General features: G+C 34.4%; 1 protein-coding gene across 1 annotated transcript; it reads left to right on the top strand.

Moving 5' to 3' along the window:
* Positions 1–3,402: 3,402 nt before the first annotated feature.
* Positions 3,403–10,755, top strand: LOC21396261 (protein UXT homolog; the record flags this gene model as incomplete). The annotated part of the gene is made up of 7 exons (XM_010097099.2): positions 3,403–3,497; positions 3,830–3,859; positions 3,983–4,084; positions 4,275–4,382; positions 4,586–4,639; positions 10,077–10,407; positions 10,509–10,755. Coding segments are annotated over 6 exons (717 nt in total), but the record flags the coding sequence as incomplete, so codon positions are not given.
* Between the last annotated feature and the right edge of the window lie 6,558 nt (positions 10,756–17,313).

Here is a 17,313-nt window from a genome sequence, read left to right as displayed (position 1 = left end):
GAACAACCATAGGACCATTGATAGTATCCGTGAGATTTAATAAGATTGTCCATATTATATGGGTGGAATCCTATGCATGAAAGAATTAACTCTGAGGCTGAATCGCACTTTATAGGCACCGTATTTGCGACGACATTTTTCGAATTAAGTCGTCACAAAAGATGCAAGCTTAACTGACTTAGTTTATATTTTTTGCGACCACATTTGTAAAGCTTAAATTGGCAGCATATTTCGTTGAAGAAAGAAAACCTTAAGACTGATATCAGGAACATAAAGGCCTACTTTGATCAAGAGATAGTTGAGTCGTATACCGATGAGGAATTGTTGAGGTTGTTGTTCTTAGACGGGTGTGCAGTGGTAGGGTTTATACACAGTTATGTGAATAAGAAGTTAAACATGTTAAACATTAGTAATGCTCAGGCAGCCTTGATCCAGCAGGATTTGTTTTTGTTAGAAAACCAAATACCCTTACCAGTCCTTAGGAATGTGTTGATGTGCTTCAACAAGCAGGAATCGACAGGTACTAAGGATTTTATACACGATTTTTCCAGATTTATTATTATGAGTAGTTTTATTGTTACAAATGCCTCTCTTATCACGTAGATAAAGTAAAATATTTGTGCCGACAACATTTTGGGACGGGAAGTGATAATTACAAGCCTTATCACATTCTTGACCTTCATCGAAGAATGCTCTTAAGTACTTATGATCGTGGTCATCATCATTCTCATGGTGCCCGCAAAATGTGGAGGAGGATATTTTGTATATCCATGACTTGCTGTCTGTGCATTTTCGTTGCTTTAGGAGCACTTATAGATTGTTTCATAGAGCGCTTAAATACACCATATGATCTCCCAGAACATTGGAGCAACATGCAGTCTTTCCGCAATGTCCAGGAACTTAAAGCAGCGGGTATAAAGTTCGTTGCTTAAAGGAATTTTCTTGGATTCCTTCTTATATAAGCTTGCTAGATATACTCATTGATAATGAACACAACGTCAAGGACCTAAGGGCAGCTGGCGTTCTTCGGAACAGTCTCAGTAGCGATGGAGAAGCAGCTCAATTGATCAATAGCATTACAAAATTGCTTTAAATGCTTTGCACGACCCATTGACAATTATGGGTATGTCATGTACAACATAGAAACGCATTACAAAATTGTTAATGCCTCGAGCATTTGGAAACCTCCAACTCCGACAGACACTCCTTACCATCGTAGGCCTTCAACTAAAGTTTCTTCAAGTTCTAAAGTTTCTAGGTTTCTAAGCCTCCCAATAGTGCGTGAAATTGATGCAACCTTGGTAAAAAGACAAGTTTATATACCTCAAATTGTATAGTTTGGTGCCGCACCCTGGAAATGTGTCCAAAGGCAATCCTGAGCAATTCAACACCTAATTTCTAAAGAATTCCGACATAAAAAATGCTAGAAACATCATTAGTTTTACTAAAAAAATGTGCTGAGAGTGAAGTCTAGAAAAGTTGAGGTACTTCCCCTGCAATTTCTCTAATGTTGTTCTTGGTCGTACTTTTTCAAGAAGGATTGGATTTTTTTCAACGACTATTGCAGTGCAATTTTGTTCTTCTGATTTTTGAAGGATAATTTTCCTTACAAGGTCGTGAACTTGGAATACAGTAAAGTTTTCATCAAAGTGTTCCATAACCATTTGGATCAAGCTTCTATTATAAAGCTCATTGAAATATATCTCTCCAACTTCTTCTGGTTAGACTGGCCCTACCACACACCAGATCCTGTTCCGCCACAGCATGTAACAAAATCCCAAAAACCAAATCCCATTCGGCAATTGTCCATTCACCCATACGACACCGTCCATTATATCATCACCAAAATCCTCACATTTGCTTTCAAAACAAATTCTTTTTTTTTTCACCGCTCAAATTCTTTTACTATAGTGTTTTTTCTCTTAAAAATTAAAATTTAACTTTTTTTGTGCAATATTTCTCTCACATAAAAAGTTTGAGTCGTGACTTGAGTTTTGAAAAGAACATACATGCCTTCACTAAAGCGTTCCTGAGAGGGGAGAGAGAGAGAGATATTTATTCTTTGTTTTTATTTTTTTAAAATTTATTATGCTTAACTTTTGTGTAACTAATGACTAATTCAAATATTATTTGATAGAAATTATTGAGAATATTTAATGGTACTTTAAAACCTTTGTGGTTAAAGGGCTATTTTTAATTATTTTTCCAAACTTAGGGATAACCTTGAGGTACTTTAAAAACTTGGGGAATAGTTTTTGAATTATTAAAAAATATATAAGGGAAAAATGTGGTAGTAAGCTAAAATTCAATCCCTAAGTCAATCTATATATAAGCTGCACTCTTTTTGACAACTTGTGATCAATTTGACGACGTCAAAAATGCTTAGTCGTTATTCAAAAAAACAAAATGCAAAGTTGGCCAAAGTGGGGCATCTTTGTTCATTGCTAAACTGTTTAATTTGACTCTTTTAAATAGCGTCAAAAAACAAAGTCCAATTAAAGTGGGGCGTCTTTATTGTCGATTATAATGTATATATTTTGAATCCTTAAAGGCATTATATACATTCGCCTGTCCACTATTCTTAGTCTAGCTTGACCTTATTCACCAATCAATTTAGTATACATACATACATATTATGTTATCAGCTTATGAGCCTTTGTAAACCTAAACCCTATACCGGCAAGATGAGGTTAATATGGTTTCTTTTGTCCTCTCGGGGGGCTGCTGCGTAATTCTTAATTAAACATATCGATTTTACCGTGTTAAATCTATAAAATAAGATTAAATACTGTGTCATTTTAAGTTGACCTGTCAATCTGTAATTGACCGGTCATGACTTTTTTATTAAACGTATTATATTTAAGTAATACGAATATATAAATCTCGTTCGTTTCACGAATTTAAATTTTTAATTTAAACTGAAATGTGATATTTTTTAAGAGTTTTTAATTATAATAAAAAAATTAAATACGGTATTTTTAAAAATTTTTAACCGTAAAAACTTAAAATTAAAAATTCAAATCGGTTAAATAAATAAGGTCATAGTCCATTAATTTCCTATTCACAACTATATACTTTTTTTAATACTTAATAATATATTCTTTTCTTCTGAAGCTAGGGTTTTCACTTATTGCCTTCTCTCATTTTCTCACTCACCCGCCGCTATCTCCTTCTCCAGATAGCTCCAGCGCCGCTCTGTTTGAAACGGCTCCACCGCCGCTTCTTCTTCTTCTTCTTGGGAGCTTCCCTTCTACTACCGGAAAGAGGAGTTTACCACCGCCTACGCCTACATATTCCACTCACTCTATCCTCTTTCATCCTATTCCAAGGCGAGGGAACGGGACTTCTATCTTTCTTTACAAAGCGGGGCTTTACTCTGAAGCAGGCGAGCAGAAAGGCTAAAAAGAAAGGAAATCTAGTTCTTCTCATTTCTTCATCAGATCGGCCTTCGTGAAGTCTTCTTCTTTTTCGTCTTCGTCAAATTCGACCTTGGGGAAGTGAGATTCTCAGAAATTTGAGGAATTGGCTTTTCCTGAAATCCCACATTTTATATTGATCTTTTCTTTAAGGGGTAATTCATTCTTAGGACAATTATGGAAGTTTTAGTAGCAATAAAAGCATTAGCTCGAGTTCCTTATGTTGGGCTTTCTACATATTTTGCTTTTAGTTATTATTGTTGCATCAAAATTGTAAATCAAGAAATATGATGTCTAATTAAGCTGTTCTGTAACACAAAAAATGGTTGAATGGTTCTTGTCAATATGTTTCTAAGAACTAAAGATAATGTTCTTCAACGCTTTTCATTGCCTTTATGGTTCTTCTTTTGCAGGGACAAAATTTTTGAACAGCAAAAAACTTTGTATCCTTTTTCACTTTTTCTTGTATTTACAACTTCTGAAGTATGCAAGTTGTTTCCTTGTTTGTTTTATCTAAACCTTGCTACAAGAGAATACATGATTTTCTTGACTCTATGGCTTCAAAGCTCAGATTTACGAAGGAACATAGATAACTTGGAGAAGAATAGTGTTACCAGTCTTGGAACACCGGTTAATCTTGGCTCTGAAGTGTACATGCAAGCTGATATGTAAGTCTTGAGTATTTCTTTCTTTTCTGGTATTTCATTCTGTATGTTTAATAATCCATGATTGCGTGTTTGAATTTCGGGTATCACCACATGTTGGCATGTTATAGTTTGATGAAAATTGGCCCAAAGAGCGCCCAATTCAAAGTAATGTTGCTAATAACTGTGGTCCTTTATGTTTTGCTTGCTACAGCCCAGATACAAAACGCATTTTTGTGGATATTGGACTAGGATTTCATGTGGAGTTCACATGGTCAGAAACTATAAATTACATATCTCAAAGGGAGGAGAAACTATCCAGGTAGGGATTTTTTATTTGTATTTTTTGAAGCTGGATGCTATCATGTTGGAAGTTTCTGTTGTAGATAGGTCAACGGTTAAAATCCAATGTAGAACAAAATTTAGTCTTGTATTTATCTGTCAACTCATCCAAGGCCCGAATTTCTTTTTGTTTGAAATTTGTATGAGTTCGTCCAACTCAATACCTTAAATTACTTTTTGCAGGCAAACTGAAGAGTATACTCGTCTTATTGCATCAATTAACGCCAGATCAAGCTGGTACGTCCCTTCATCATTGTCATCGTTATTGTGCTGTTTTTCCGCTTATATCTATTGTAAAAGCAGAAGACTGCTTAAGCTTACTATTTGTGTCTACAAGTCATGTAATGATCCTTGATATCATTTGTTTCATAGGAAAAACAGATCACCCATTTGTTAGGGGTGAGAAAGTTGAGAAACAGATCTTTAAGTACAAATAGGTTGAAAAACATGTTGATAAACAGGTTGATTAATAGGTTGACATGACCCATTTATCACCCCACAAATAGGTTGAAAAACATGTTGATAAACAGGTTGATTAATAGGTTGACATGACCCATTTATCACCCCTTTTATAAACGGGTTGGAAAACAGGTTGAGAAATAGGTTGACACGACCTATTTATCACCCGTTTTATAAACGGGTTGGCAGGTAATCAATAGTTTGGTATGACATGATTATGACCTATTTAATAAACGGGTTAGTCGTGTCGTGTTGTTTCAACCCGCCAATAAATGGGTCATGTTTGGGTGTGGTATTTCGACACGAATAATAAATGGGTCGTGTTCATGTCAGGTCTTATCGTGTCAACTGAGGGGGTCAACATGACATGAACACGACACGGCAACACGAATTGCCACCCCTACCTATTCTTTAACAGGTAGTTTACCGAGTTGAATTTCAATCAAATTTTACTACGAACAAAACTCTAAAATAGTGGTTATTTATTAACTAATTAGGAATAAATTAGTGCTGGCTTTTATGATGTTAAGGTCTCGTTTTGTTTTGTTATGGAAATGTCTTTTGCGTTTTTTGATGTACTTCTTTTTGGAACCGTTCCTAAAATAGTGGTTATTAATTAATTAATCAGAAATAAATTAAAATTAGATTCATAAAAAAAAAGGCGGACCCCAGTGCCAAAGAGGCTCCCGTACTATGACAGGCTCGGGGGAAAGCTCAATCCCATAAATTAAAATTAGATTCATAAATCTAAATAAATCTAAAACAATAAAAAATAAACTCAAATCTGATTGACAAAATCTCATGAACATAACACATTCGCTCAAAACAACTCGGATGAAATAAAATCTTCAGCCACTGCGAAATGACTCTGCAGTTGCCTATAATTGTGATATTAGAGAATGAGATCATAATCGTTCAAACCCTTATAATTGCACTCTTAATCTCCTTTTAAATTGTTCATGTGCTAAGCCTTTAATCGGCAAACTAGCACTCTGTATATATTGTTTCCTGATGATAATAAACAACAAATTAAGTTGTTCTTCTAACAATCATCTTTCCATTTTCAATTTTATTTATTTATTTATTTTTTGCAGGTCAACTTATTTCATTAGCTCTAGCTAGTTTGGTTTAGCTCTAGCATAATGATAATTTGGTTCTTGAACTTTTAATTTGGCATATATATTTAGTCCCCGATTTTCATTTTTTGACAGATTTAGCCCCTTGCAGTAAAATTGACAAATAATTTTTGAAATTCAACAAAGATAAACATATGTCCATCCCGTGATAATTTAAAATTTTACAAAAAGAGTTACATTATATATAAAATTTTCTCTTTGTTATTAAAACTTATTAAAAACTATGGGCTTGTTCGTTTGCATTTTTGAGTTATGGTGACTTGAGTGTAGATCTTGAGTTGAATTTGAGTTATAACTTGAGTTGAATTTGTAACTTGAGTTTTTGTTTGGTAATGTACATTTGAATTATGATTTGAGATGTGAATCTTTTTGAGTTTGTGTTTGGGTTGGTAAAAAATTGACTTTGTATTTGAATAATATTTTAATAAAAACTCAATAGTGATGGAAAATTTTAATTGGGTATATGGGTGAGGTTTTATTCGTCTCTTCGTTGTTAACGGATAGAAAAAAAAATCATCTCTATCGGAATTAAAACGAAAATGTTATGGCGTTTTAAGAATAGAAAAAATACTGTTTATTAACTTAAATTTGAGTTTAGGAACTTGAGTTGAAGGAAAAACTTGAACTCGGATTTTAGCTCCAAACTCAAGTTAAAACTCAAATTTTATAGAACATGAATTTGAATAAAGTTGTAATTTGAGTTCAAATTTTTTTTTTTTTGAGTTTAGGTGCAAAAGAACAAGCCTTATAATGTTTTGTAGACACAATAACTATTGGTGCCAAATTTTATGTTATTATGTGATAATATTTGATTATCTAGCTAAATTTTAGAATTCATTTGTCAATTTTACTGTCAGTGATCAAAACTATTAAAAAAAAATGGAAGTTTAGGGACTAAGCTCTTGTTTGATAAATATACTTGAACCCATGATTTTGATTACAATGTTTTTTATCTAACAAAGAATTTGAATTCAGAAATATCTTCTCTCACAAAGCTTTCGCTAATAAATCAAAATCACTAACTTGAATACATGAACCAACAGGTACTTTAAATATGCCAAGGTTAAAAGTCAGAGACCAAATTATTATTATGCTTAAAGTTTAGGACTAACACAGCTAATAGCCCTATATTTTAATTGCAATGACTATTTCAATATGTGGGAGGCTACTCCTCATCTGGGAGAGCCATAATTTCAGCTGCTGGCTCAAACATTATGAACATCCAGAACTGCAGCAATAATTATTTATCAAATGGTAGCATATATTAATATGGGGAGTTCCAACTTCCAAACCAGCCAACTTTTGTGATTAGTTTACAGAATTTGAGAAAGGAGACAAGCTATTATTATTACCTTTTTTTCTATAAAAAAGAAAAACAGAGATGCTTGCAAGAACAAATAATTTGTTCCCAGATCATTGGTCTCTGGTTTTCAAAATTGTTCACTCGCTTGCAATTTGAGCTCAAGATTCAAGCTCTTTAATTTGAAAGGTAATTTGTGTAGTTTTCTTCCATGCATTTTCTGGAATAAGTTATTATCACAAAGTTTTAACAGTATTATTAGATGTGTTTTCTTTTCTACTTATGGCTTGTATTAGTTTTCTTTTCATGCGAAGTTTTCAGTTGTGTTTTTTCATTCTTTTATAATGGAATATAATAGTGCCTATTAGGATAAACTTTAGGGAAAATCTTCAATGGGGTCATTTCCCCGTGTATGGGGAACAAATCATAAACCATACAATGGTTTTTGAAGGACTCGGATTAAAAATGATACACCAAATAATTATAAGATAAAATACACATGATTACACTTAAAAAGGAAAAAAAAAAAAATCTCTCCCTAAATTTGAACCCAAATCTGTCTATGACTTCCCTCACCACCTCCGATGATTTTGTCTCATAATTGACTTGAGGTTTTATTTTTCATTTTTTTTTTGTTTTTTTGTTTTTAAGGTATTCAGGGGTGCAAATGTACCTGAAGTGAGACTGAGTAATTGTTGTAGTTACTGCTTAAGCAGAAGAGTAGTTCCTTGTTTTCGAAGACTTAGGTTGAGAAACGAAGTTGGAAAATGAGTTTTTTTTTTTTCTCTTCTATTTTTTTTCTGTACTAAGAAAGGAAAGATTTATTGTGTGGTTTGTTTGTTTCTAGGTGCACAACATAAGTTACAACCATTCCATTCAATAGTAATCGGTTGGCTGACAATTTATGCCACATCGATGGGGTATGTAGCAGGCCCCCAATAGAGCTATTCCCTGGGAATTGAATGATTTCATTACTCATTTACACCCCGTTTGCTTCGCGGGTTCATCAGGTTTTGAACTAGAGAACAAGTTTGAACGAATGTTTGATTCTTTTTTTCTGAACCTGGGCTGTGGGTTTAGAATCATACTAGATGAGTTTAGTACCCATTTAAAAGAACTTAGCTCCCTTAAATTCTATGGGTTCGAACCTCTTTGCTACAATATTTTCTAGTATAAAACCATGGATCTATTTACGAGTTACTCACAATTCTCATACTTACTTAACATAGAACTTTTATTCTTTGACATGAAGTATATTACATGTTCAAAGTTTATACTTTCAAACACCAGTTTGAACTAAAGTAAACCCACATAGATATAACACTTTTAGTTCAAACGTAAAAACTTCAAAAATATCACACAATTTTAACCGGCGAAGAGAACCAGCCCTTAGTGTAAAGTAAAAAAAGTTGAGCTCAATCATCATCAAGTTTGTGAGGGTCTATTTGCAATACCATTTTCTTTTTTAGGTACAAGAGAAGATGTCCGTTGAGAGCAATAGTCTCACTGTTGATGCAACAGAAAAGCAAGAGGAGATACGGGTAGCTGATCAGGATCAGGAAAGAACATGGGAGAGTCAAGATAGCACAAGCCATTCTAAAATTAATGTTCTTACTTACGATGACGTCATTAAGGTGACTGAAGATGAGAAACTGCTACATGAAATGGCCATAAGAATCAACACCCTTCACGCAATAGAAACACGTGAAAACAAGGAGCACATAGTCATACAAAAGGTTCCAGAAATCATGGTAAGGAATGAATACTGCAAAGAGTATTTTACACCAAGAGAGTTGTCAATTGGTCCTATTCATTCTGCCGATTCTAGTTTGTTCAAAACGGAACTCAAGCTTAAATTGGCAGCATATTTCGTTCAAAAGAGCGGCAGAGAGAAAGCATTCTTACTTGAAAAACTTAAGACTGATATCAAGAACATAAAGGCCTACTTTGATCAAGAGATAGTTAAGTCGTATACCGATGAGGAATTGTTCAGGTTGTTGTTCTTAGACGGGTGTGCAGTGGTAGGGTTTATACACAGCTATGTGAATAATAAGTTAAACACGTTAAACATTAGTAACGGTCAGGCAGCCTTGATCCAACAAGATTTGTTTTTGTTAGAAAACCAAATACCCTTACCAGTCCTTAATGCGTTGATGTGCTTCAACGAGCAGGAATCGACAAGTACTAAGGATTTTATACACGATTTTTTCAAATTTATTATTATGAGCAGTTGTTTTGTTACAAATGCATCTTATCACTTGGAATATTTGAGCCAACAACATTCTGGAACGGGAAGTGATAATTACATGCCTCGTAACATTCTTGACCTTCATCGAAGAATTCTTTTAGGTACTCTTCCTAAGTATTGTCGTCATCATCGTACTGATTTTGCCCGCAGAATGTGGAGGAGGGTATTTTGTATATCTATCCTTTGCTGTCTGTGCATTCCCGTTGCTTTAGGAGCACTTATAGATGGGTTCATAGAGCGCTTAAATACACCATATGATGTCCCAGAACATTGGAGCAACATGCAGTCTTTCCGTACTGTCCAGGAACTTAAAGCAGCGGGTATAAAGTTGGAGCCAACTGATTCTCTGAAAAAAATAGCTTTCCAATCTCAATTTTTGATTAGTGGGCAATTGTTGCTCCCCACACTAATAGTTGACAACTCGACTGCACGTATGTTGTTGAATTTAGTCGCGTATGAGATGTGTGTGTCTAGACAAATATCTCTCGAGAGTTTTCACAAGGAATTTTCTTGGATTGCTTCTTATATAAGCTTGCTAGATCTACTCATTGATAATGAACACGACGTCAAGGACCTAAGGGCAGCCGGCGTTCTTCGGAACAGTCTCAGTAGCGATGGAGAAGCAGCTCAATTGATCAATAGAATAGGTTCTAATTGCTTTGCACCACCCGTTGACAAGTATGAGCATGTCAAGTACAACATAGAAAAGCATTACAAAAGAAAGTGCACGATCTGGACGGCTCAAGTCTGGTATGCCTATTTCAGTAGCCCGTTAACAGTTCTAGCTTTGATTGCCGCTGCTGTGGTACTTGTTCTAACTGCTGTTCAAACTTGGTATGCTGTTAATCCAAAAAATTAGAAGGTAGAAAATACTCATTAAATCAAATTAACTTTCCTTATTTTGTTGCTTCGACTATATTCCACTTTATATATCAAGGTTCTTAATTTGACAATTTAATTCAGGAAACCGTAAACAGGTAGTTGGAACGGAATTGCCAGGTCCAAGTGAAGATTGCTCTTGGAATGATCTATCACAACTTTTCTAGTTTTTAATGAACTATCAAAACATGGTAGTATTTTGATGTTTGCTTCGAATTTGTGGTTCATAACTTGTTAAAATGTTTCTTTTCATTGGAAGGTTTTTATGTAGCACTTCTTTGTGTGGGTTGTTTGGATGTTTTTATTCAAAAGCGTACTGCTGTGTTTCTTCTCTGTAATTTGTAATATAGGTTGATAAAGATTATCATATTTATCACAAGTACAATGATACTCTTACTATCGAAGCATTAATTTCTTTGGACATCTATTTTTTATAATTGTAAAAAAAGAAAAAAAATCAAATAATAAGAAGCGTTAGAATAATACTGAATCACCTAGGAACGACGAAGTAACGTTGAATGTTCCCTATTTTACTTTGCGAGTTTCGAATGGGAATGGTTCTGATGATTCCAATGTACAAATTACAAAAACACACTGTATCTGTAGTGCACAGAGATGTGCCATTGAAGATGTGCTAATCTTACATTAATGCTGGGATTATTAATGTTCATGATGGGATTAATTACAGTTGAAATAGCAGATACAAACCATTTCTGTCCCATTCCACGCACGACTTCCATGCGCAGCACCCTCCGATTTCACGCATCTGTCGTCTCAGGGCGTTGAAAATGTACAAGGCCATGGCCAGGATAGGCTTTGCTTAAATGCGCAGACGACGTTCATTACCGCTGATGTCTCTGTAAGAAATATAAAAAGGATAAAAAATATCACTTGTTTTCTTATAAACAAGTGGGACTTTTGGCTTTTCATCTTCCAAGAGATGATAGAATCTCTCTACAATAGATATGATTGGTGTTCATAATTACATATTTTGTAATATGAACTCTTTTCTCTTTAATTTTTTTTTTTTCCATTGCTTTAAGGTGTGAGTTTCAACTCTATTCCAGATATTTACGGCTTGACAATTTTTATTTCTATTTGTTGCATTATTCTTGTTTCTAGCTGCTTAATGTCAAACTTTTTAATTTTCATCTCTTATCAACAATATTACAGTGGGGAATTTGATAGAGGATAAGGTAGCTAGTGAGAGTGCCAATTACCTAACTAAGATGTGTTCAGTGCTTAATTGTCTTTCATTATATGAGTTTTACGTATTGGGAGAGAAATTAATAGAGTCAAAATATCACATATATGTATAGGCGTATGATACGATCCATATAAACGGAGAAGAATTCATAAGTAATAACTCTATATATACACATAAAAATACGTATTGAGAAAGAAGAACTAAAAAATCATGAATGTAAATAATACTAACCATAAATGAAAAGCAAGAGAGGACAGAAGAGGGTAAAGATGTGGCAGCAGTAACGTAATGAAGAAGGCATGTGCGCCTAACGTGTCTATTTTCATTTGGGATATAACAGTCGTTTGTCAAATTTAACTATCAACGATTAATAAAGTCAGAGGCAAATTGTCAAAGTTAAAAATTTAGGAGTAAGTTAGCAATACAAATAAGTACACGGCCAAATAATTTAAGGGCTCGTTTAGTTCGCTAATTTAAGTTTTTAATTTGAGTTGAGATATGATTTTATATGAGTTTTTTATTATAATAAAAAAGTTAAATGTAACTGTTTCTGAGAGCTTTTTATTGTAACAAAATTCAAATTTTAAATTCAAATCATTAAAATGAACGAGACTTAAATTTAGCCTTTTGTACTCCATCAACTTAAATTTACTTTTTATACAATAATTTCTATGTTCCAATTCGACCTATCTAGTAAAATGCTTTGTAAGGACATAACTTTCTTCAGAAGCTGATTTTTTTTATTTGATTATAAAATATATCTTGAGGGTTTAATTAAAACTAACTCCACGATTAGTTGCCGAAATTGAAAAACGATGTTCATTAATTGTATTGGATTCAATTTACCTTAATTGAAAAACGATGTTCACAAACATGATTCTCACACCATTTTTATTGTTTTTTCTCTTCAAAAAAACCTGAAAAACGTTTTCCAAAAAGGAAACAAACACTCCCAAAGTCTTTGAAAAATGTGCCTAAAAATTTAAAGACATGCCTCAAACGAATCTTGAATTTTGTGCAGAACCTAGGAATGTCTACCTTGCGTTGTTGGTTGATGGGATAAATCCGCATAGTAATTTTAGAAGCAAACACAATACTCGGCTCATCATTCTTGTAAAATTAAATATTTTGCCAGACTTGTGTATGAAGCAAAAGTTTCTAATATTGACCTTGTTGATTTCTGAACCTAATCAACCGGGAAAGGACATTGATGTCTACTTGGCATCGTTGATTGGCGAGTTGAGGAGATTATGAGAAAGTGAGATCGAAGTTAACGACTGTTTCCGCGATGATTCCTTCGTATTCCGAGCAATGTTGATGTGGGCCATTAACGACTTCCCTACATAAGGAAACCTATCTGGGTACTCGTTTAAGAATTTCATAGGTTGCCCTGTTTACATAACAGAGACATCTTCGATTCGGTTGAAACATGGAAAGAAGACAGAATACGATGGCTATAGGAGATTCTTGCCTATGAATCATCGATACCGCAAACAAAGAAAAGCTTTTAATGGTAAAACAAAAGAAAGACCACCTCCAAGACCTTTGACATGTAAACAAGTATTTGAGATGGTGAAGAGCGTACAAGTGGTCTTCGGGAAGAAGGAAGGAACAAATAATGACCTAGTGATCGGACCTTGGATGAAAAAGTCAATTTTCTTTGATCTTCCATATTGGAGTTCCTTGTTAATTCACCATTACTTTGATGTCATTCACATTGAGAAGAATACTTGTAAGTCGATAGTTAGCACGCTACTTGACATCCCTGGTAAAACTAAAGACAATCTCAATGTATGGTTGGATATCATGGAATTGAATATTAGAGGTGACTTGGCTCTTGAGAAAAGAAGCTCCCGCACTTACTTACCTCCAGCTACACATTATTGAGACAAGAGAAGAAAAATTTTGTGAATGGCTTGCTTCTGTCAAAGTTCCAGAAGGGTATTCATCTAACTTCAAGAACTTGGTGTCCGTGAAAGAATTGAAGCTGACTAGCATGAAGACACATGATTGTCATACTTTGATGCAACAACTGTTGCCACTTGCATTGCATGGGATTCTAACAAAGGAGGTCAGATTTGCACTTACTAAGTTTTGCTACTTCTTCAACTCCATATGTTCTAAGCTAGTAGATCTAATGACATTGGATACACTACAATTAGAGTTGGTGGTAACCTTGTGCATGCTAGAGAAGTATTTTCCACCATCATTCTTCGACATCATGATTCATCTAACGGTACATTTAGTCTTTGAAGTTAGGCTTTGCGGGCCAGTGTACTTGATGTGGATGTACCTTTTTGAAAGGTACGTGAAGATTCTAAAAGCTTATGTTAAGAATTGAAATAGGCCGGAGGGTTGCATCGTGGAAAGCTACATAGCCGAAGAAGCTGTTGAATTTTGCTCGGAGTACTTGTCTAACGTGGAAGCAATTGGTTTACAAAATAAGGTAAACATGGAGTGAAAAGGTAAATCTACTGGTATTCCTTCCTCGGTTCCTCATGAAGCATGGGAACAAATTTATCTTTACGTGCTACATAATGCTCGTGAGGTGGAATCATTCATAGAGGTCCACAAAAATTAAATAAAGGTAGCAAGCCCAAAAAGAGGGAGAAATGAGAAGTGGTTGCAAGATGAACATAACTGGACATTTAGAGAGTGGATAAGGACACACATTTACTCTAAGGTTCACGAGTCAGGAAATGAAGGTGTACCAGAAGACTTGTTTAAGCTAGTCAGAAGCCCTCGTTGACGGTAATGAAATACACGTCATACTTAATAAATAGTTACACCTTCTATACTCGGGAGAGAGATGAGAAGCACCCGGTCTAAAATAGTGGTGTTAGTCTCCGTGCCGATACTATGCATATTTTGTTTGCAAAAGACAAGAATTTCGTATATAGAACATTGACCTACAATAGTTTTGTAGAGAACTATATTGCGGATTGTGAGTGGCACTTTTTATGTGTAAGTGGGCTGACAATAATTATGTGAAGGTTGATAGTGACGGCGCTACAGTTGTTGACTTTCGAAGAATGGGCTACAAGAATGATCCTTTCATTTTGACAACGAAAGTAAAACAAGTTTTCTATACAACTGACCCCAATGATTTGGAGTTGTCCTTAGTTGTTCTCATGAAGCCAAGAGCTATTCGTGATGGAGAAAGGGATGCTGATGATTGCAACGGCATTCCAACGGAGAGTAGAGTCTTGACACCCGTTGACGAGGTTGATGTTTTTGTTGATGATGATTCAAATCTTGTTCGCTTAGATGTTGAATGGACATGTGTTATAAATAATAGAAAGAGAAAAAAATGATAAACTATATGTAGTTGTAATTTATATAACCATTTAGTTAATATGTTGTTGTAATATTAATCATCAACTACTTTTATTGATGTATTATTTAGTATTTATAATTCATTCTTATTTAAAAATTTAATATTTTGTTTTACGGTTAAAATGGTTCTATGAGTTGTGGGCAAAAAGCTAATAAAACACGGGGTTAATAGGCCAACCCGTGGGATAACAAAAAAACAGCTCGATTTTTTTTTATTTGGAAAGAGCATATATATACGGTTTTTCTAGAAAACCGTCATTAAATCTCAACATTAGACGGCGGTTTTATAAAACCGTCGGTTAAAATACGCACCAAGTCTATTATTGTTGATATTAGACAACGGTTTATTAAGAAAACTGTCGTCTAATGTAATTTTTAGCGACGGATAAAACTGTCGTTATATACCACAAACATTTAACGATTCACGATTAGACGACGGTTCGCCTAGCGATTGTTAAAAACCAATTTTGTACTAGTGTACATATCATTAAACTAAAATCTAACATGTAACGAAGATCCTTCTAATTTTGACATGTTCATATTTTTTTTGAAGGGTTGACATGTTCATTTTAATATTAATGATAAATTTTTTTTTACGACGTGTATCGCTTCTAATTTCTAAGATTATGTCGTAGATGGAACCAGAAGTTGTGGAGTGAACAGGGATGGCATCGACTATTACAACAACCTCATCAATGAACTACTTTCCAATGGTTAGACTTACTTTTGCTCTTTCCCTCTCTCAATTCGAAACTAAAATGTAAAAAATAAAAAAATCTTTCAAGCTAAAAGCCTCATTTATAGAACAAGAAAATAATATTATTGATCCATGTAGATGTGATTACCATTCTAGTCACTAATGAAAAGTCCACTAACGCGATTGGGTGACAACATCACATGATATCTTACACATGACTTTTCATTCTGGTATCGCATTATAGTGATACAAAATCCGTTTCTTTCAGTTGGAAAAAATGAATTAAGGAAGTTTACATCCCGTGATTAAGCAATAAAAAGTTCGTATCCTTTTTTAGAATGTATAATAGTATATGAATTTTCTCTAAATTCTATTATAGTAAAATCCAGTATTAGAGCCATTTGTCACACTATTCCACTGGGACCTTCCCCAAGCCCTTCAAGAAGCATATGGGGGTTTTCTGAGTCCCAAAATTGTGTGAGTTTATATATGTATCATATCATTTTAATTCCCAATTAATTATGGTGATTTTAACACTAATATAGGCCTTAATTAACAGGGATGATTTCAAAGACTATGCAGAGTTATGCTACAGAGAGTTTGGCGATAGGGTGAAGCACTGGATCCCCATAAACGAGCCACATATTTTCACCACTCGGGGATATGAGTATGGCTCGTTTGCGCCCGGAAGATGTTCTCCGTGTCTTTCGCCCGACTGCAACGGCGGTGACTCTGCCACTGAACCTTACTTGGTTGGCCACAACCAGCTTCTAGCCCATGCAGCTGCAGTTCAAGTTTACAAGACGAAGTATCAGGTTATCACTTGAAAAAGAAAAAATTAAAAACCTGAAAGTATGAGAATTTTATCTTTTATGAAGTAATTATGAAGTAAATCTTTTGTTATTCATTCAATGGTAATTATGAGTGATCAAGTTCAATTCATTCAATGGTAATTATGAAGTAAATCTTTTATTATTATTATTGTTGTTGTTGTTTTTGTAGAATACTCAAAAGTGCCAAATTGGAATTGCATTAAATGTACCATGGGTGGTGCCCTTATCACAATCCATTGCAGACCAGGAGGCTTCAAATAGGGCTCTTGTCTTCACGTATGATTGGTAAGTAATGCCTAGACACTATAGAGTCAGTTTAAAAGGTATATTCAAATCATGATTACTTTTTGTGAGAGAAAAACGTTGTCGCAGAATTAATGATTTAAATTTGAGTATATGAAACAAACGGGACTCTAAGTTTTTGCTATAGTTTTTTTCTCAGAAAAATTCAAATTCAACTTTTTCTATTACGGTGCATTCTCTCACATGAATTCACTTTTTAAACTCAAATTCTCAACTCAAATGAGTGAAACGAACGAGGTCTAAAATATACCTCCAAAATTAGGCTAACAATGGCTGTTTAATCGAATTTTCAGGTTTATGGAGCCACTCAAATCCGGCAGTTCCCTGGCCGAAATGACAACATACGTCGGAGAACGAATTTTTTTGAAGAGCAATCGTCGATGCTAAAAGGATCTTTCGATTTCATTGGTTTGAACTACTACAGTGCAAGTTATGCATCGAATGGCACTTGTAAGAGGATAAACCCCAGCGTCTCCTCAGATTCTTGCGTCGTACATTTGAGTGAGTTTCAAA

The sequence above is a fragment of the Morus notabilis genome, unplaced genomic scaffold, assembly GCF_000414095.1.
Source record: "Morus notabilis unplaced genomic scaffold, ASM41409v2 Scaffold555, whole genome shotgun sequence".
Taxonomy (NCBI): domain Eukaryota; kingdom Viridiplantae; phylum Streptophyta; class Magnoliopsida; order Rosales; family Moraceae; genus Morus; species Morus notabilis.
Note: the sequence above shows the minus strand (reverse complement) of the source record. Positions and strands in the feature narration are given on the sequence as shown.